We start from the raw sequence: 21,143 nt of genomic DNA on the forward strand, positions 1-21,143 counted from the left end.
CAAGAGAACATCTCTGGAAGTTACGAAAGGAAACTGTGAGCAAGAGGGTGAGGAGTGGTTTCTTTGCATGGAGGGTGGTTGAACCATGGAATGCATTGCCTGATGGAGTGGTGAGAGCGAGAACAGTCAGTGAGTTTAAGGAGTGGTGTGATAGACTTTGTGTTTCTTAGGGGCACCTCCCCTCGATGAGTCTTGACAGACTTTATGTTCTTATGAAGGACCTCCCACGATGAGTCTTTTGACTCCATGGAGGCTTGAATAATAATAATAATTATTATTATTATTATAAAGTTATATATATGTATTTTACGTGCTGCCACCCATGAAAGATTTTTTGTAAACCTGTAATCCATTAGTATCATGAGTTGAATAAGGAAATTTTTCTTTTTCTATTAAATGTATATATTTTTAGTAATTTACTTTTTACATAGTCCAGAAGCCCTGCTCAAGAGACCAAACATGGAACTTTCGCAAGCCACTTCAAGCCTTCAATAAGTGGAGCAGTGATCTGACACCATGCATTGAAATTCTTGCATGGTTTTGATTTGAACAGCAGGATTTAAACCCACAGCTTCTTTGTTGGAGAGTGGATACACTAAACTCAGCCCATTCATGCTGTCAGATTCCAAATATCTTATACAGCATATATTGTATTCACTACACCTACTTATACAGTAGGTGTAGTGAAAATGCAGGTTTCAATAAATAACTAAGCTTATTTAAATACTAGGTAAATGTTCAAAAAAATTACTGAATATTACAAATTTCTAAATGTACGGCATCCATATCATGTGTATTACTGTTAATAAAGGTGTGTATACTATACCATTGCATACCATCCCCCCCCAAAAAAAGTACAGGGTGTTAGTTCTGGAACACAAGCTTTTAGTATAACTAGGGACTAATGATGTCTGTTGCATTATGGGATACTTGGGCAGTTGATGTGAAGTCATTAGCCTCTATATACAAGTAGCCCAGTTGTGAAGTTATTTCATTTGCAAACTTTCTTTGCTTACACTTGGATAAAGGATATAACCAAGAATATAATTTCTTGGCATCCTTAATTTATAGTATAACCAAGTGAAAAAACTTTCAACATCTATCTCTAATCCAGAGTATTTTAGTAATAAGGTGTGATGCCTTTTGACTGCTTCTATATGGAAATATGACTTCTGCATTACTTCAACCTTGGTATCACTTCTGGGTCTGGTTGCCTCACCTTTCCTTTTTCTTCTAAAGCCAGTACTCAAATCCATAGTCTTCTCTGCTCAGTTGTACATACTAAATATTACAGACATCACAGAAGCTGAAGAAAAGCAATTATATAATAAGTGCACTTTTTTGGTCTAGCTGATACCAAGAAGTTAAAAAACAGTTATCTTCTTCAACTATCAAAGAAGCAAGGATGATTTGGGCTTCCAGTCTTAAAATTCTGCTATTTAAGCAATGCAGCTTCAAAAATCCATAAAATATTGCAGACCATAATAAGTTTAGTTTAATCCTTTATCCAAGTGTGAGCAAACAAAGTTTGCGCCTGAAAGTATCTTCAGGACTGGGGTAAGGTAGTACAACACCAGGCAACTCGTTGCAAAGGTGGAGAAAGATCTCATCACTCCTATCTCAGTATCTCCCATAATGCAAAGCACATCTCCTTGCGGATATGTGTAATGCTATGCATTAAGGCAAGTGCCACTACCCATACCAGTTTCGACCTTTATCGAGGTCTCGTCAGTGGGAGCCAGGTCCAGTCCTGGAGACACCAAGGCAGAAGCAATGAGAGGTCATCCCAACCTATAGGAGTTGCCAAAGGGTGTACAACCTTATTATTAAATTACTACGGATTCAGAGAAAGATGCTGAGAGTTTATTTTTCACTTGGTTAGACTATAATAAGTTTAGTTTAATCCTTTATCCAAGTGTGAGCAAACAAAGTTTGTGCTTTGTTTGCTCACACTGAAAAACTTACCCCAGTCCTGAAAGTATCTTCAGGACTGGGGTAAGGTAGTACAACACCAGGCAACTCGTTGCAAAGGTGGAGAAAAATAAACTCTCAACATCTTTCTCTGAATCCGGAGTAATTTAATAATAAGGTTGTACACCCTTTGGCAACTCCTATAGGTTGGGGTGATCTCTCATTGCTTCTGCCTTGGTGTCTCTGATACTGGGCCTGGTTCCCACTGACGAGACCTCAATAAAGGTCAAAACCAGTATGGGTAGTGGCCCTTGCCTTAATGCATAGCATTACACATATCTGCAAGGAGATGTGCTTTGCATTATGGGATATACTGAGATAGGAGTGATGAGATCTTTCTCCACCTTTGCAACGAGTTGCCCAGTGTTGTACTACCTTACCCCAGTGCTGAAGATACTTTCAGGCGCAAACTTTGTTTGCTCACACTTGGATAAAGGATTAAACTAAACTTATTATAGTCTAACCAAGTGAAAAATAAACTCTCAAAAAAAAATATTGCAGACCAATCACACATGTGCAGACCTTCTCCTGTACTACATGTGTTTTCATCTTCCCCTGTTTGTAGTAAATGATTATAAAGGTCCAAAATCTGAGATTGTTCCTGAATACTACAACATTCCGTGCTTAACTGTAAGACTGCTGCTACAACACACTGGCACTGACTCTTTCCATTAAAAAAGTAAAATTTGGTATAAAGAAATCTTTAATCTTCACTGCAAACTTCCTCAGTTGGGTACTGACAACAGCACTTTGTTTCATAACTTATTGAAGTTCCAAGGAGACCTACCCTAACAGGAGGGATTATGCATGGAGAATTGCATATGGTCGCCTTCTGGTCAATACTATCAAATGGAGGTACTTTAACATTGTAGATCCAATCTGTGACATCTGTTATTGATTGGAAACAGTACAACATGCATTCTATAGCTGTCCTCTTGCCCTGCGTATTTGGTACAGATTATGTAAGGTGTTGGGTATTCCATTACTTACAACAGAACCGTTTTTTTTTTTTTTTTTTTGCAGTACCCCACCTGTTAGCAATGGGAAGAGAATTTTGATTTTTTATAATTAATGAATTAAAATGCCATTTATGGAAGGTTAGAAAGGAATGTGAATTTGAAAACCAGCAATATGACATGAAAATGCTTTAGAATATTGTATTGTGGAAATTTTATTGTTCAGTCAGATGATTTTTGTATTTAGAAAGAAGCATTCTAGGAGATATCAAATTTTTGGCTAGGTGGTGTAGACCACCCACATTATGCAATATTCATCAACAGAAGATAAAGTTCAGTCCATTTTTGCTATGAGAGGTTTTTTAAATGGTTCCATTCTCTTAATTCAGTGTGGTCTTATGATCAGTTGCAGGGATGACTGGAGAGCAATCCCAGACAGAAAGGTTCAACTCAGGATGGTTAACTCAGATAAGGCTAACCACCTGGGTATCAGTCATCTTTGTGCTTCAGTTTCAATTGGTCTTTTGGTTGTTCATCTACATGAGATTGGTGAAAAGGGAAAACTGATAACCTTTGACTATATGATGATATAAATATAAATGAGCTGAGGTCTTTTCTCTCTCTCATACTATCTGTCTTTTCTTTCTGCTAATACTATCAGGCTCTCTTGCACTCTTATACTTTATTCAAGTGTAAGCAAACAAAGTTTGCTTACACTTGGATAAATGATAAAACCAAGAATATAATTTCTTGGCATCTTTATTGCAATTAAAGATGCTTGAAAATACTTTATTGCTCTACCCAATGGAGTTGGTGCTTACCTTCCTATTTAAATAATTATAGTGTGGAAGCATTCCCAGCTCAAATAATTAAACAAGTGAATAACTATATTGTTTGTGCTGTGGTTTAGATAGCATGGTTCATGAATTGTCAATATTTAAAACTATCTCCTTTCAGTGTGAGGATTGCCTGTTGCTTTTTAGTAGTTAAACCTGTATAATTTTATTGTGTGTGTGTGAAGATTTTATTTTAATTCATCTGGCATTTTTATTTATTTCAGTTAGTCATAGCAAACACACTCCATGACAGGAAACAGCAAGTTGTGTTTGTGACAAACAAAAAGCAAGAACTTGTATCACTGACTGATGAAGAAATTTTCTCTGGAAAAGAAATAGAAGAAAAAATTGTAGCAAAGTTAATCACCCAACATACTGATTTTCTTGGTGAGATTTCGTAAGGTGAGAAATTGAAAAAAATACAATCTTGCACAAGTACTAATGAAAATACTTTTTTATTTATTACTTAAATGAAGTAGAACATACAATGTTATATTTATATACATATAGCTAATTATACAAAACTATGAAAAACCATTAGCGTCATTCAATATGATAATTGCTGGCCTAGTTGGCCAAGTGGTTAGCATATCCGCTCCTCAGCCAAAAGGCTGTAGACTCAAATCCTATCTAGGGAATGGATGTTTGTGATTGTGTTTCACCCTCATACTTTTATTCATACAAATATATATATATATATATATACGAGGGTGGTCTGAAAAGTTTTCGGCCTAACAATGAAAAAATGAATTTATAATTTCAACAATTTTTTTTCGACATAATCTCCCTTAAGACTAATACATTTATTCCAGTGATGCTCTAGTGCCATTATCCCATCCCTGTAGTGGTTCTCAGTAAGATCTGCAAAATACCCCTCTACAGCCGCAATCACTCTTGATTCGAAGAAAAACGCTGACCAGTGAGGAAGAGATTTAGTTTTGGAAACAGATAGAAGTCAGAGGGAGCCAAATCTTGGGAATAGTGTGGATGTTCTAACAATTCATAGTGCAGATCCCTTAATTTTCCCATTGCCAAAACACTTTTGTAGGCAGGTGCATTGTCCTGATGAAAGATGATTTTTTTCTTCTGCAAACCAGGTCTTTTCTCACAAATTTTTTCATCTAGTCTGGTTAAAAGATTGGAATAATATTCCCCGATTATTGTTTTACCCTTTTTCAAGATAATTAATAAACAAAATGCCTTTAGCATTCCAAAACACCGATGCCATGACTTTTTCTACTGATGGAACTGACTTTGTCTTCTTTGACTCTGAACAACTGGCTTCTGTCCATTGTTTTGACTGCTGTTTGGATTCTGGTGTGTTATGGTGAATCCAAGTCTCATCCATAGTAATAATAGACGCACAATCAGTGTTTTATTCTTGTTAAAACGCTCCAAGCACTGTTCAGAGATTTTCATGTGGGTGCATTTTTGATCTTCTGTGAGCAAGCGCTGCACCCATCTTGTGCAAAGCTTTTTCATTTGCAATGCTTCATGCAAAATATATTCTACACATTCTTTTGAAAAGCCTATAGTCTCAGCAATTTCATGCACTTTGACTTGCCCATCATCCAATACCATATTGTGCACTTGATCAATGATTTCTGGTGTTGTTACACTTTTTAGACATCCTTCACGTAGATCATCTTCAAGGCTGGTACAGCCATGTTTAAACTCGGCAGCCCATTTCTTAATTGTCAAAAACAAAGGAGAAAGCGTGTCCATAAAGTTTTATGAACTTCAAGTGAATTTCTTTTGGCATTAAACCTTCTTTTACAAACAACTTTATAACTGCACGATACTCAATTTTATCCATTTCAAGGGATACAGACAACACGTTTGCTTCAGACAGCTGTATAAAATAAACTACTTGATAGAATGACTTGCAATTTCACATGGATGCTTGACAGATGTACCAACTTGGAAAAAAAAAAATCTTGCTGGTAGCGTTGCCATCTGTGGTTGAGGCCGAGAACTTTTCAGGCCATCCTCATATATACTACTCTCCCAATATGGAGTGGGTTTCCAAATCTAGGGAATAGAGTGGATGTTCTAACAATTCATAGTGCAGAACCCTATGAATTGGGATCTGCACTATGATTTAATTGACAATAATTCACATAAATGTCATTTTTAATAGTGATAATAGAATATGGAATGCTAGATCCATTCACATAAGGCTCAGTTCTTATCAGTTCAGTTGCTATTTTATGGTGATTCTTCAATTATTCAACCGTCAAATAACTAAGCTTTCATAACCATTCCCTTGAATGGTTATTCAACTGACTTCTGATACAGAACCATGTACTTTGAACCCAGAGTTATCTGACCAGCAAATTGACTTCCCAGTCTATCAGTGATATGAGGGATGAATTTGTTTATAAAGGAAACATCATAATACAAGGTAACCCATAAGTCACAAAGAGGATTTAGCATTCAATAACTTTTTATTTATTAATTATTTTTTGTTTTTCTTTTGCTATAATGAAATACAGAAACTGTTGATTTTTTTAATAATGATGAAAACCCACATCACATAAATATCTTCAATTTTTGACTTTACGGAGAGGGCCTTTTTCAAAAATATGTTCCATGGCAGCTGTTAATGATTCTAGCTGCAGTCTGGGGCTTGTTCACATGCACACCTTTTCCTTCAGATAACCCCATAGGAAGAAGTTAGGAACCATCAGATCTGGAGAATGTGATGGCCAATTACAGATCTTTGTGAAATTATTTGCTCACCAAAAATGTGCCTTTCTTTGCATGATTTTGGTTCATTGTTGAGTTGTGAACTTTTCCATGATTAATTTCTCAAACGTTCCTTAGAACCCCTGAAAAAAAAAGATAATAATAATAATCAAAAAAGTTATTTACATTTTAAACCTTTGTAACTTACAGGCCACTCTGTATAAAAGTATGGTGTAGCTGACCCAGGGCTGGTGCGAGAGTATCTGGCACCCACAGGCAAAGAAAATTTAGGCACCCCTATACATTGTCTCTATGCAGTAATTATTGCATAATTTTTTCGATATCCAAATTCGATTAATGTACCTATATACATCTTAAAAATAAATGTTATAGATTAAAAATTTTCTATCTATACATTTTTATGGCTAACTATTTTAAAAACTCACTTACCACAATGAAATAATTTAGTTAGCGATTTAAAACATTTTACGAAGCTATTTTTAATGGCATACTACACTACTTCTGTGTATACGCTATGTATACCAGGGTTTCCCAAACTGTGTTCGCCGAGAAGTTCCTTGAATTTGTCATTTTAGTTTTCTAAGCATTTTTTATGAATAAATATTTTATAGTGGAAATATTCTGAGGAGAATAATATTCGAGAATATGTTGAAAAGTTCAGACCCAGAACGCCTAATATTTGTGTATCGTTAATTTTTACACATCGAAACCTTTCAACATTTGGGAAAGGGAGTAAGCCGATTACAACAAATGGCGGCGTATAATATTTTTCGTACAAAATTTAGCTCAATTCTTTGTTAAGTAGAATAATAAAATTTATATTCTGAATATGTTTTATTGTCTTCCAGCTTCATGATTTTCCTTTAACTAGGCCCTGACACATGCCTTCATTCATTCTTTTATAAAAAAATTAACGTTCAAAAAAGAAATTTCAGAAACGAATTATACTTTTTACCATAGGTTATTATATTTGATTAGTGCATTTTTGATTAATGCACCTGTTTTAAAGAACGCATTAGGCGCACTAATTGAGTACCTGCTGTATATATATGTTTTGTCATACTCACACAAACACACGTACTCCTCCACATGTGGATATTTATAGAAATAATAAGGGGTGCTTAAGGGTCAAAGCTGTATAACTGAGAGGAGACCTCCACATTGCCTTTAAAGGAATGCGGAGAGCTGACCAGGGCTTCTGACCTGATGTCCAATCCTCACCTTCTCTTGGTGCACCCTGTTGGGTATCTACTTGGATACTGAATGAACGAGGATGGGCTGGCAATTTGGGATTTAGCCGACCAAATTGTATTCTTATTGGTTAAACCAATATAAAAAAATGATGGTACAACATGACAAAATTTCATGCTGGCTGGGGCGTCGCCTGGTTAAAAAACAAGCCCCCCCCCCCTTCCCGTTGTTTTTGCCAGGGAACTAGGGCAAACAGCAAAAAGTCAGCTACTGGAAAAAATCTGAAAACACACCCCAGCTCAACATCACCAGAGTTAAAGATGGGTACTATCAACATAAGAAGCCTGAATGGCAAAGAAATGGAGCTAGCGATTGACATAATAGGGGTGACTGAAACAAAAAAGACCAAAACTGGTGAGATCTTTCTGAGCAATAAATACAAAATGTTATATTCAGCCAATTACAATCAAAGAAAAGAAGGAGTAGACATAGTATTCAACACAAAATACGAGGTTCATCTTCTTGAATGGCAGTCAGTCTCAAGTAGAGTGATTTGGGCAAATATGAGAATGGGGAACTGCACAATGAGACTTATTTGTGCCTATGGTCCCACAGAAGGTTCTACTAAGGTAGAAGTGGAGGAATTTTTTGAGGCTTTAGAAAAAACAACTGACACAATGAAAAAGGAAAAGTTGGTCCTTGTTGGGGATCTAAATAGCAGAGTAGGAAATGAGTGTGAGACATACAAAAATATTCTAGGAAAATTTGGAGAAAAGAGCAAAGCTAATAATAATGGCAATTATCTGTTGGATTTCTGCTCAGGACATGGACACTTAGCAGAAATCCAACATAAAAATGTGCACAAATTCACATGGAGAGAAGAGGCAAGGAATAAGAAAAGTCTCGTTGGTTATGTTATTGTTGATAGTGATGTTTTCTCCCTGGTGCAGGACACCAGAGTGTACAGAGGATTTGAAATTGGAAGTGATCACTATTTAGTCTTGAGCAGGATAAAATTGAATTTCACATTGAAAAGAATAACGTGTAAGAAAGTTTTAAAGCGAATAAAAGTTGAGCAGCTCTCAGATGTGAACTGTAGACTAAAATACACAAAGATTATTGAAGAAAAAATGAAAGAGTTTGAGAACAGGAAACAAACCTTGGAGATTCAGTGGCAAGCCTTGAAGAAAGCCCTGATTGATTCAGCTAGAGAGGCATGTGGTGAAGTTTTCTGCAAGGATAGAAAAATTAGAACTCCATGGTGGACACAGGAAGTTAAAGAGACAGTGAAGGAAAAGAAGAAAGCATATCAAAAGTTCCTGGCAAATAAGTCAGCTTGTGCTCTTAGAGAATACAGAGACAAATGAAGAATGCTAAACACTGTGTAAAACTAGCTAAACAAAAGTCATGGGAGGACTTTGGCAAGAATATAGAAAATAAATATCAAGAAGGTGGCAAAATATTCTGGAGGTTGTTGAAGAAGCTTAGGAATGGAGGAAAGAGTGCTGTAAAAGGAGTTAGAGATGATAAAGGTGACATGAAAACTGGAGAAAAAGATATCCTTGAAGTATGGAGTAATTACATTGAAAAACTGCTAAATGAAACAAGCAGTGATCATAGCACAGTGGTAAAAAACACTCAACAGGCATGAAGTCAGGAATACATATCCATACTTGAAGTAGAAAAAGCCATCAAAGGCTTGAAATGTGGAAAGGCAGCAGGAGTAGATGATATTCAACCAGAAATGGTGAAGTATGGTGGTATAAGAGTCTTTCAGTGGCTGCACTGCATAGTTCAGAAAGCCTGGACAGAGGGACGAATTCCCGATGATTGGAGTAGAGCTCTCATAGTACCCATATATATAAAAAGGGAAATATAACTGCATGTGAGAATTACAGAGGTATTTCCCTACTGAATGTTCCTGGCAAGATCTATGAAAGTATACTTGAGAAACGGTTGAGAAGAATTGTGGAAGAAAACTTGGTGAAGAACAAGCTGGATTCAGAATCAGATCTTCACTTTATGACAAATAATGGAGTAAGCATGGGAATATAACAAAGATCTGTATTTAAGTTTTGTCTATTTGGGAAAGGCATATGACAAGGTGCCAAGAGAGAAGCTATTCAATGCGCTACAGCTATATGGTATCAATGGGACATTATATCAAGCAATACTTAGTCTTTGTTTGAGTTGTAAGTCAGCAGTTAGAATTGAAGGAAGTACAGGAAGATGGTTTAATGTTAAACCTGTTGTGAGACAAGGATGTACATTATCCTCTCTGTTATTCATTATCTATATGGATCACATTATGAAAGAAAGTGGTATTAAACATGATATCAAAATTGGAGATGTTAATGTCAGCTCTTTGTATTATGTAGATGATGTTATACTTCTAAATAAATCCACTGCAAGTCTGCAAGATTCTCTGACTAAATTGAATAACTGTTGTAATAGATATGGTATGAAGGTCAGCTATAAAAAGACAAAGACAATAAAAATAGCCAGAATCGTTTAAAATGTCAACTGTGTTGTGAATGGAGAACCTGTGGAACAAATAAAACATTTCAGCTACTTAGACACAATTTTTAGTGAAGATGGTAAAGTAAATATAGAAATAGACAACAGAATCAGCAAAGCTGGTATGGTGGGAAGTCAATTGAATAAATTTGTATGGAATAAGAGAGAAATTAGTCGGAACACTAAATTAGCTGTATACAAGACGGTGTTCAAACCAGTTTTAACTTATGGATCTGAGACCTGGGTCAGAAGTAAAACACTTGACCAAAGACTAGAGACCGCAGATATGAGAGTCCTGAGAAAGATTATAGGCGTGAACAGATGGCATCAATGGCAATATCATGTTAAAAATCAGGATATTAGGAAAGAACTTGACATTGTCAGCATCCAGGAATGCGTTAGCAGAGCTAATCTCATGTGGTGTGGTCACTTAAACAGAATGGATGAAGAAAGATTAGCAAAACAAGTGTTCTCTGCCAAGTTGGCAGCAAAACGACCCAGAGGAAGACCAAGATATAGGTGGATTGATATGGTACAAAGTGCTCTGGACGATAGAAATATAAGATCTGATAATGTTGGAGTCTTGTCAAGTACAGATTGATTTGGAGGAAAATTGTAGATAGGAACATAGTAATGATGTAATTTTTTTCATTTAGTACTATCATATCCTGTACACTTCTTGAGGGTATATGGCAGGAATTTTATGATGATGATGATAATATCATTAAGAATGTTTGTATATAAAAGTTTATATATAAAATTTATTAATCAAAACCAATACATTTGTATACATATATCATTACTTCTAATATCTGTTAGCAAGAAAATTAATCTTGAATACAAAAATTATGAAAAATTAATCTTTCGGGCTTTTGCTTTGGCAAAGTTTTGAATTAATTCATTTATATTGATTGCAGATGCAATTTCATGCTCTATAGATATTATTGCTAGACCAGTGAGTTGTTTCTGAGCCATCGTAGAGCGAGTGTGTAAGTTTTAATTTCAAGAAACTCCTTTCTGAACTTGCTACCGATACTGGCAATGTCGAAAAAATTCTCAGAGCAATAAACACATTTAGAACACTATTTTCTAAATTATTTTTGCATATGTATGACAGGACATCTAATGAGGAAGTATTTTCTGGAATTCTCCTTGCTATTATTTGTAATTCGCTACATAATTCTGTTCTGTCAATATCTCTAGAATTATCATGTGTTAAATAATTTTCTACTATCAAACATTTTTTAAGCAGTTTTGTTGAAGTAATTTTTTGAAATTCATATATATTTAAAAGAAAACCAAACTTTTCGTTAATTGTAGATATGTGCTTGAATTTTTCATCAACAGATGCAATTACGGTATCAATAATTGAAAAATAAAAATCTACCTTAAATTTTTGTTTAAAATCTGTTATGAATTCATCTTCTGCTTCATACACAAATTGTTTCTTTTTTTTCTAAGTCTAACTCTTTCTTGTTCAACATTAGGCGTTACACCTAATACCTCAGCGATTTTTTCCGCATCTGTTAACATCTTTTCAAATTCATCCTCATTTCGGATTTTCATTAAGAAATTCTTTGTATCATTAATACAATTTATAGCACCATTTATATCAAGGCTTGCATTCTGAAGTTGTTTACTTCTTCGTCTATGATCTCTTATGCTTCTATGCATTGAGATTTTGCGAAAGAGATTTCCATGCCGTCCTATCCAAGGTTTGTTGTTTTGCTTCTTTCCAGTTAATTCCCTTCTTTTCCAATTTTTCTTTAATTTCCTTATGCTAACCTTTCCTGGTTCTGCCTATGTTTCTTTTTCCTATTTTCTGGCTTTCGTATACAGTTTTTGCTATTCTTCCTTCTTCCATTTGATTAAGACCATCTCATTTGGGCTTGTGTTATGAATTGATTCAGAGGTGCAACTTGAAGGCGGTCTCTTATGGTTTGATTTCTTATTCGGTCTAGTCTTGTTTTTTGTGCCACTTTCCTGAGATATTTCATTTCAATTGTTTGTAGTTTATTAGTGTTTCCTGTTGTTAAACACCAAGGCTCACAACAGTATGTTAATGTTGGTAGAAACACTGAGCGGTACACTGCCATTTTTGTATTTTGGGTGACTTCTTTCTTATCTAGAGTGGGCCTTTCATTGCATAGAATAGCTTTGATTCCCCCTCTTATCCTGTTATTAATTTCTGTGTCTAGTCTGCCATCTTCTTGTATATATGATCCAGTTGTTTACTTGTAAAGTTTATTTCAAAAAGTATATTATGCCACATTACTAAGGATGCGATAAATTTGAACTTCCTTAAAGTTTTAAGAAGACTACTTGCATCTAATTTCATGGTATTTCCACTTAATCCACACAAACTATCATCTTGAGATATTTCTTGCAGTGCTTTGCAAACTTCGGACAAATTATATCTTAGGGGCTTTAAGGATTCAATTCAACTCTCATCATGTATCACAGACTGGTTTGAGTGTAAAATTACTTATGTGTCTTTTGAAGTAGAAATATCTCAGGAAAGTGGCACAAAAAACAAGACTAGACCGAATAAGAAATCAAACCATAAGAGACAGCCTTCAAGTTGCACCTCTGAATCAATTCATAACACAAGCCCAAATGAGATATGGTTTGGACATCTCAATCGAATGGAAGAAGAAAGAATAGCAAAAACTGTATACGAAAGCCAGAAAATAGGAAAAAGAAACATAGGCAGACCCAGGAAAGGTTGGCAAAAGGAGATTAAAGAAAAATTGGAAAAGAAGGGAATTAACTGGAAAGAAGCAAAACAACAAACCTTGGACAGGACGGCATGGAAATCTCTTTGGCAAAATCTCGACACTTTAAAAGCATAAGAGATCATAGACAAAGAAGAAGAAGAAGAAGTCTTTTGAGGTATTCCCATCGACGAGTCGAACCATAAAAAAATACATATAGACGATGTACCGCATCAAAAAATGCTGTGGCGTCTAAAGTATTAGCAGTGCAATTCACTACTAAATTTAATGAATGTGAACTACAGGGTACATACATTGCTCTCAGGTTAATATTTGAAATTCGTCACTGCACGCCTTTTACATCACCTTTCGTATTACTGCCGTTATTGTATCCTTGACCTTGTAAATCTTGTATTGGTAATTAAAATTTGTCTAGAGCTCCTAGTATTTCATTTGATAAAAATTCTCCTGTGGTATTTTTTATTTCTATAAATCCCAGAAAGTGTTCTTTTACAGAAACTGTGCAATTACTAGTGTCTATGAATCGAAGTACTATGCTCATTTGTTCTTTGAGACCAATGTCAGATGTACAGTCAATAATTATGGAATAATATTTTGCAGCAACAACAGATTCTAAAATTTTCTTTTTTATCGCATTGGCAAAGATGTTTATTATTTCATTTTGAATATCTTTCCCAAGATAATGCACATATGTATCTTTTTTTCTTTGAAGATGTTGATTCATTATTGGATCAAACTTGGCTAGAAATTCGGCAAATTTCAAAAAATTTCCGTTTCCATGCAAAAACAATGTCTCATTTGTTCCTCGAAATGATAAATTTTGAATAGCTAACGTCTGAACTAAAGCAAAGAGTTGTCTAATACTTGCACCTGTTTCTCCTCATTTCTAATAACTAGCAAGTTCTCTTCATCAATGGTTTTCTTTTCTTTTATTCGAATTTCTAATTCTTTCAACTTATGGTAATTTTCAACGTGTCTTTGACTTTTTTCATGCGCAGTTAAAATAGAAGAAGCATTTTCCCAGTCCCTCAATCCAAAATCTGTAAGGTTAATCCGCCATTGATCAAATAATAAACAGCAGAAGCAAAATGCAGAATTCGTGGATTTTGAGTACAATAACCACAGATGCTGCATTGTCTCACCGTTAAATAGTCTTCAAGTATAATGAGTCATTGAAAATCTTCTGTTATTGTTATCTTTCAGAAAAATCAAAATTATGAATCTGTTCGGGTCTATGTTCAACTAATAGTTGGCATAATTGATTGATATTGGAAAATTTTACAGGACACCAAGTTGCTGGATCATTATAATTTAAATTTGTAAAATCAAATCTTTTTATGATTGGATCTGTAGAACAACCAGCTTCCGAATCAACAATACTCATATGATCTGTAGATTTCTCCTTCGATGTTTTAATCCAATTTTTGGTATCTGTAGAATTCTCTTCCAATTCATTAATCGAAACTATAGACAAATTATCCAACAAATAATCTTGAAGATTTTCTTCTTGTATGCAATTACGATCTCATCGGCAAAGATATTTTAAAAATGCACCTTCTTGTTTTTTCAATCTTTCTTCCTTTTCCGTTTTACGTTTGTGATATTGAAAACCCTTTTTATCCATTTTCAAAATCCAGTAACTGAAATATTTATAAATAAAAATACACTTAATTATAAAAAACATGGACTTTAAACTATTCAATAATTCACAAATAAAGTTTTATACATTTATTTAATGAAGTGTTTATCAATTATATATACGTTAAACTTAGTCATAGTTATAAGTTATAAGGTAGTAGGTTTTAGGTGAACCACAGTAGTAGGTTTTTTATTGCATAAATATTTCGTCCTAGGTATCTTAGGACATCATCAGTACAGTAAGGCAATACTAGGAATGACAAAAGAAAGGGCACGTACGTACAAAGGAATCCAAATTGTGTGCAGTGGCGAGTTGCGGCATGAACTTAAATTAAACTGAACTAAATTACTTAAATTAAATTAATTACAGTTAAGTTATTATTTTACACAATTTTGTGTGACAATTTCCCATAGTTTAGGGATGCCAAGAACATCATTGCAGTTTAGATTTAGTCTGTGAAGTAGGGCTTCAGCACTTTCTTTAAAAAGACGAAATTTCTGTGTAGAAGTTTCGTCTTTTTCCAATGGATCTTGTGGTTTGGGTTTTCCACTCCGTGTTGAGCGAGGCTGACTTATGCAGTTTGATGAGGCAGATATGATCTTGATCTTCCAAAATGCGTTTAAAAACTGATCTGCCTGTCTGTCCAAAATAGGAGAGTTTACAAGAGCACAGAACCGCATATACACCAGGAAGTAGCATAGGTGAAAGTTTGTCTTTAGGTGAGGGTAACAAGTTTTGGATCTGGTTGATGGGTTTGTAGGTGTAGGTGGCAGCAAGATTGTATTTCTTCATAAATTTTCGATCAGAGATGCCTTTGATATAAGGTATGGGAATCCTATGGGGTTGTTCTTGTCTAGGTTGAAGTGTGGAGAAATTGCTGATGATTTTTGAGTTGTTTTGAGATTGTAACCATTTAGAGTGGCTGTGTTTTTGATTATTTCCAATTCTTGTTTTAGAGAATCCTCAGAGGAGCATAATCTGTGCACTCTGGTTACCAGTGATTTAATGATGCCAAATGTTTGAGAGGGATGATGAGTTGAAGTATTGTGAATGTATCGGCCTGAAAATGTCAGTTTGCGATACACAGAGGTGGAAATGGAACCGTCTTCTTTTCTTTGGATGTGTAAATCCAGAAAGGGATGCCTTGTGGTGATTCTATTTCTAATGTAAATCTGATGCAAGGATGAAGAAGGTTGGTTTTTTCTGAAAACTGCAGTAGCTCTTGTTCAGAATGACTCCAGACTGTGATGATATCATCAACATATCGAAGCCAGAGTTTGGGTTTGAATGCGAGGATTTTTCTTCTAGATGTTCTATAAACAGATCTGCCAAGTTGGGTGACAAGGGAGACCCCATTGCTGTTCCCTCCTCTTGCTTGTAGATTTTTCCTTTCCATGTGAAGTAACCAGAAGTGATAACAAATTTGAACAGTTCAACAATGTCTGATGGAAATTTTGATTTAATAGGTCTACAGTTTCTTTATGGGGGATATTGGTGAAGAGAGAGATGATGTCAAAGCTAATTAGCATCTATTGTCAGCAGTTTGATGTCTTTTATTTTGGTATGAAAATCTGTGGAGTTTTTTATTGAAGAGGTTGACTGGCCTATGTGGGGATGGAGAAGGTTTGATAAAAATTTTGATAACTTGTAAGTCGGACTGCTAATTGAATCAACGACAAGTCTGAGTGGGACGTTGTTTTTGTGAAGCTTGGGTAAACCGTATATTCTCGGAGGTATGTTTTGAGTTTTTTTGAAGTTTCTTCATCTAACGACGTTGCTTCATCGACAGCTTGTTCAGTTTCTTCAGCTGTCTTTTTTGTGGGATCATAGTCCAGTTTTGCATAAGTATTTCAGTCTCAGAGTAGTAGATTCATTTTCCGGTCATATGAAACAGTATCAAGAACCACTGTAGTATTTCCTTTGTCGGCTCTGGTGATGATGATGTTTTTATTATGTTTTAAGGAGGTAAGAGCTTTCAATTCTGATGATGGAATGTTTAAAACTGAAGGTTTGGCATCAAACATCATTTTTACTATTTCAAAACATCCAAAGAAAAGAAGACGGTTCTATTTCCACCTCTGTGTATCGCAAACTGACATTTTCAGGCCGCTACATTCACAATACTTCAGCTCATCATCCCTCTCAAACATTTGGCATCATTAAATCATTGGTAACCAGAGTGCACAGATTATGCTCCTCTGAGGATTCTCTAAAACAAGAATTGGAAATAATCAAAAACACAGCCACTCTAAATGGTTACAATCTCAAAACAACTCAAAAATCATTGGCAATTTCTCCGCACTTCAGCCTAGACAAGAACAACCCCATAGGATTCCCATACCTTATATCAAAGGCATCTCTGATCGAAAATTTATGAAGAAATACAATCTTGCTGCCACCTACACCTACAAACCCATCAACCAGATCCAAAACTTGTTACCCTCACCTAAAGACAAACTTTCACCTATGCTACTTCCTGGTGTATATGCGGTTCCGTGCTCCTGTAAACTCTCCTATTTTGGACAGACAGGCAGATCAGTTTTTAAACGCATTTCAGAACATCAAGATCATATCCGCCTCATCAAACTGCATAAGTCAGCCTCGCTCAACATGGAGTGGAAAACCCAAACCACAAAATCCATTGGAAAAAGACGAAACTTCTACACAGATCTTCATATAAATATGAATGATTATATAAGGAAAGTGCTGAAGTCCTACTCCACAGACCAAATCTAAACTGCAATGATGTTCTTGCCATCCCTAAACTAGGGGAAATTGTCATAAAAAATTGTGTAAAATAATAACTTAACTAAAATAATTAAATTTAATTTAAGTAATTTAGTTCAATTTAATTTAAGTTTAGGCTGCAACACGCCACTGCACGCGATTTGAATTCCTTTGTACGTACGTGCCCTTTCTTTTGTCATTCCTAGTATTGCCTTACTGTACTGATGATGTCGTAAGATACCTAGGAAGAAATATTTACGCAATAAAAATCCTACTACTGTGGTTCACGTGTGTTAAACTTAGTCATGAATTCTCCATAGGTTTCTCTATATAATCAAAAACTTATAACTTATCTTTCATACATTTATAATTTAATAATTCAACAATATCGTTTTCTATGAACATAATTGACAAATTTCTCAAATGCATCTGACTTAACGAATTGTGTAAATATTTTTAATGCATTTAAGTACAGAAAATGAGCATTCACCGCTAGCATTACAAACAGGCAGTGTCCAGGGCCGCATTTATACTTTTGGAGGCCCGAGGCACAACATCATCATGAGGCCTCAAAACTAAGTACTTTTTTTTTAGTTTATTGAAAATAAAAGTCAATATTTCCATAATAACTAATTTTAATAACACAATGCAACACTGGTATACATATATTTGCATTTTAAAAAACCTATAAAAATAAATCAGTTCAAATTTAAATTAAAAAAAATCAATAACTAAAAGTTTTTTTTTCCTGGTTTTGGTTTCGGCAAATATATCTAAAATGATATCATAATTAATCGAGTCTATTACATCTGAATCAATGCATAGTAACGACAGGTCACTTGTTTTATTTTTGTACAAGTTGCTTCTTAAATAATTTTTTATTCGTTTCAACGCTGAAAATGAGCGTTCAGCACTTGCATTTGAAATAGGCATCATCAAAAATATTTTTAAAATTGTGTCTACACTCGGAAAAGTAGACCTTAACCCATTGTTTATAAATTTGTACGTATTTTTAATTGAAGAATTTTCTTCCTTCATCATTATTAAAAATTGCTTAACTTCATCAGTAAATTTTTCTGGATGAACATCAGTCCCATAAGCTTGTAAAATTTTATGAATAGTAGTCTTGTACTTGTCTTGATCTATATCTTTCTTCAAAAAAAAAAAAAAAAAAAAAGCCAAACATATCTAATCTGCCGAAATAGCTTTTTGTTCTTTCATTAATTTTCAAAATTAGCTTATCACAAATGACATTAAAAGTGTTCGCAGTGAAATTTTCTTTCCCACGTAACATAATCTCATTGTTAGATTGTGAAACTTTGTCACTCTTTTTTTCTTTTTTTTTTTCGTTTTCTAACTCTTTCTTTTTCATCTTTAAATTTTGTCTCCTCTGATAATAAATTCGCTTCTTCATTTACAGCAGCAAAACTATTTCTTATATCTAAAATAAAACCAACTAAAGACTGTAACAAATTATTAGCTAAAAACAAATCCATATAGGAATCTTGTAGAGATTTACTAGTAGCATCTATTTGTTTTAAACTTTTGTCCCACACAACTGTTAAAATTGCTGTTTCTGGTTTCTCAAAATGTTCAGCCAATGATGAGCTCTCTAATTTAGAAATAGGTTTTTCATGAGGAGAAATGGATAGTACAAGTATTGCATCTTTAATTTCTTTATATCTACATTTATATCCAAATATATCCAAAATCTTTCTGCGAAAGATTTCAATTGCAGTGTTGATTGTTGATTTTGAGAACGTTGATTTTGTTTGACAAGCTTCATTGACAAGCATCATAGTTGCTACAAAAATTCTGAATACCGAAAAAATATTAAAAGGTATGGTAATAATTTAGTATAAGGATAGTTTTTTTTTTTAAAAAAAGAAAAGAATTTAAATGCAATCCAATTAAGCTTGCTAATCAAGGTAAAAATCAGAACTTCATCAACTTTAAAGTTCAGATATTCTCACTAAAAATAAAAATTTTGAATTTGCAGTAATAAAAATTGTCGCAAAAATCATTATATTTATGGAATTACAACATAGATCTAAATATAAATATAAAACGTTTCAGTTTGCAGTAACATGCGTAGTTTGCCTCTCTGGTTGACAGAATGGTTAATGTATCTGCTTTCCAACCACACAACTTTAGGTGAAAGGTAAATTTTGTCGCCTAATGCGAGACCACCTTACTTACTGGAAGCATGCGATTCACATAAAAAAGCATATAATATATATATATATAACTTGCTTACTTGGGAAATGGAGTAAAAAACCAGGTTTATATATTTAAAATAGCTTGGTATCTTTAATTTATATTATACCCAAGGTAAAAAAACTTTCTACATCTATCTCTCATCCTTTCATCCTTATGGTAACTTGTTTTAGTAAAATATTTATAAGCTCTGTATTACTTAAAACTTAGTATTTCTTAGCCCGGCTTCCACTGACGAGACCTCAATAAAGGTTAAAACTGGTCTGAGTAGTGGCCCCTTGCCTTTAATACATAGCATCGTACATCTCCTCCAAGAGATGTGCTTTGCATTAAGGGTAAACATTAAGAATAGTGATCAGCGCTTATTCTACCTTTACCATGAGTTGCTTTGACTTGCACTACGTGCATGGTCAGCTAGACTTGCAACACTTGCAGGTGCAAACTTGACTGACTTGTGTGTTTGCTTAGATAGATATATATAACTCCAGATTTGATTCTTTTAAGTTGCAGTAATAAGCATAATAATTCCAGCTTTAGTTAAAACGTAGAGACAATGAATAGTAACAATAACTTGCTATGCTCGCTGACATCCACTTTTTACTCGACATTTTATCCTAAAATTACTAGAATCTTGATGCACAAAAAAATGAACTGAAAAACCATTTAATTTATAAATAATAATAAACTTGAAAATCAAATGCTCTGTTTATGTGATATAGAAACTGCTCTTACCCAGCTAATTAATACAAATAGCAGCAGCACACAAAAAAACATCTGTTGTCTCAGGAACGTGTTTCAAAATGATCGCAAGTTCAATACTCAGCTATCTGTTCTTTCTTAACAGGATTCTGGGAAATCACAGGGTGAAATATTCTTAAGAATGTTATGGATTAAACTGACCATATATTTAATCTCTGGATTAATCTGCTAAGTCACTCAATACAAGTCAAACATTTACTAAGAGTAAATTTCCAGAGAAGGAGATTGAAATTTAGTAATATTGATAAGAACAATAGACCAGGTAGTTCAGGAGCAAAAACCATCTGTGACAAAATGAAACTAGTTTATTTAATGAAACTAGTATATTAAATATATATTTATAGAGTTCATAATTAAAAGGACTCTAATAATAATAGATTTCTACAGATGTGTCTCATCTTGTTTTAGTATTATCAAATTATTCTGAAGCATTATGAAATTTGCTATTTTATTATTATGCCGCTAATATTTCTGCAAATGCAGCACTTTTTACAACAAAACTGACTAATATATCTGTTCGCAAATATATGTTGAATATATCTGTTCGCAAATATACTCAAAATCCCTTGACCCAATAAAAATGTAGAATGCTGATGAAACTTCATCAGCATTCTATCTGTTAAAATGCAATTACCCCCCCCCCCTCCGTTAACGGATTATTGTCTTTATGTGCACTGTATTACTTCGAATTTCTTTACTGTCTTACGATATTTAACCCTTTTTTGCTTCTTAATTTATTTATTGTGTCTCTTCCCAAATAAAATGAATTTCACAGTCACTTTTTCACTTTATATCAAACCTGTCTATTAACCTGAATGCTATGGATATTGAGCCAAAACTTGTGAATAATTTTTTTCATAATGACATTTTAAGTTACAACTTTATA

The 21,143-nt window shown here is 34.2% G+C and overlaps 1 protein-coding gene across 1 annotated transcript in view; it reads left to right on the plus strand.

Annotated features, from left to right (window-relative positions):
- Positions 1-21,143, plus strand: part of Ppcs (phosphopantothenoylcysteine synthetase) — a 178,095-nt gene that overhangs the window by 140,173 nt on the left and 16,779 nt on the right. The window contains exon 7 of the mRNA XM_090412409.1: positions 3,988-4,165. Within this exon, the coding sequence (XP_090268535.1) occupies positions 3,988-4,164 (177 nt within the window). The 3' untranslated portion in view covers position 4,165. The remainder of the gene's footprint in view (positions 1-3,987; positions 4,166-21,143) is intronic.

The sequence above is a fragment of the Typopeltis vanoorti genome, chromosome 22 (assembly GCF_054136105.1).
Source record: "Typopeltis vanoorti isolate ZY-2024b chromosome 22, IOZ_Tvanoo_1.0, whole genome shotgun sequence".
Taxonomy (NCBI): Eukaryota; Metazoa; Arthropoda; class Arachnida; order Uropygi; family Thelyphonidae; genus Typopeltis; species Typopeltis vanoorti.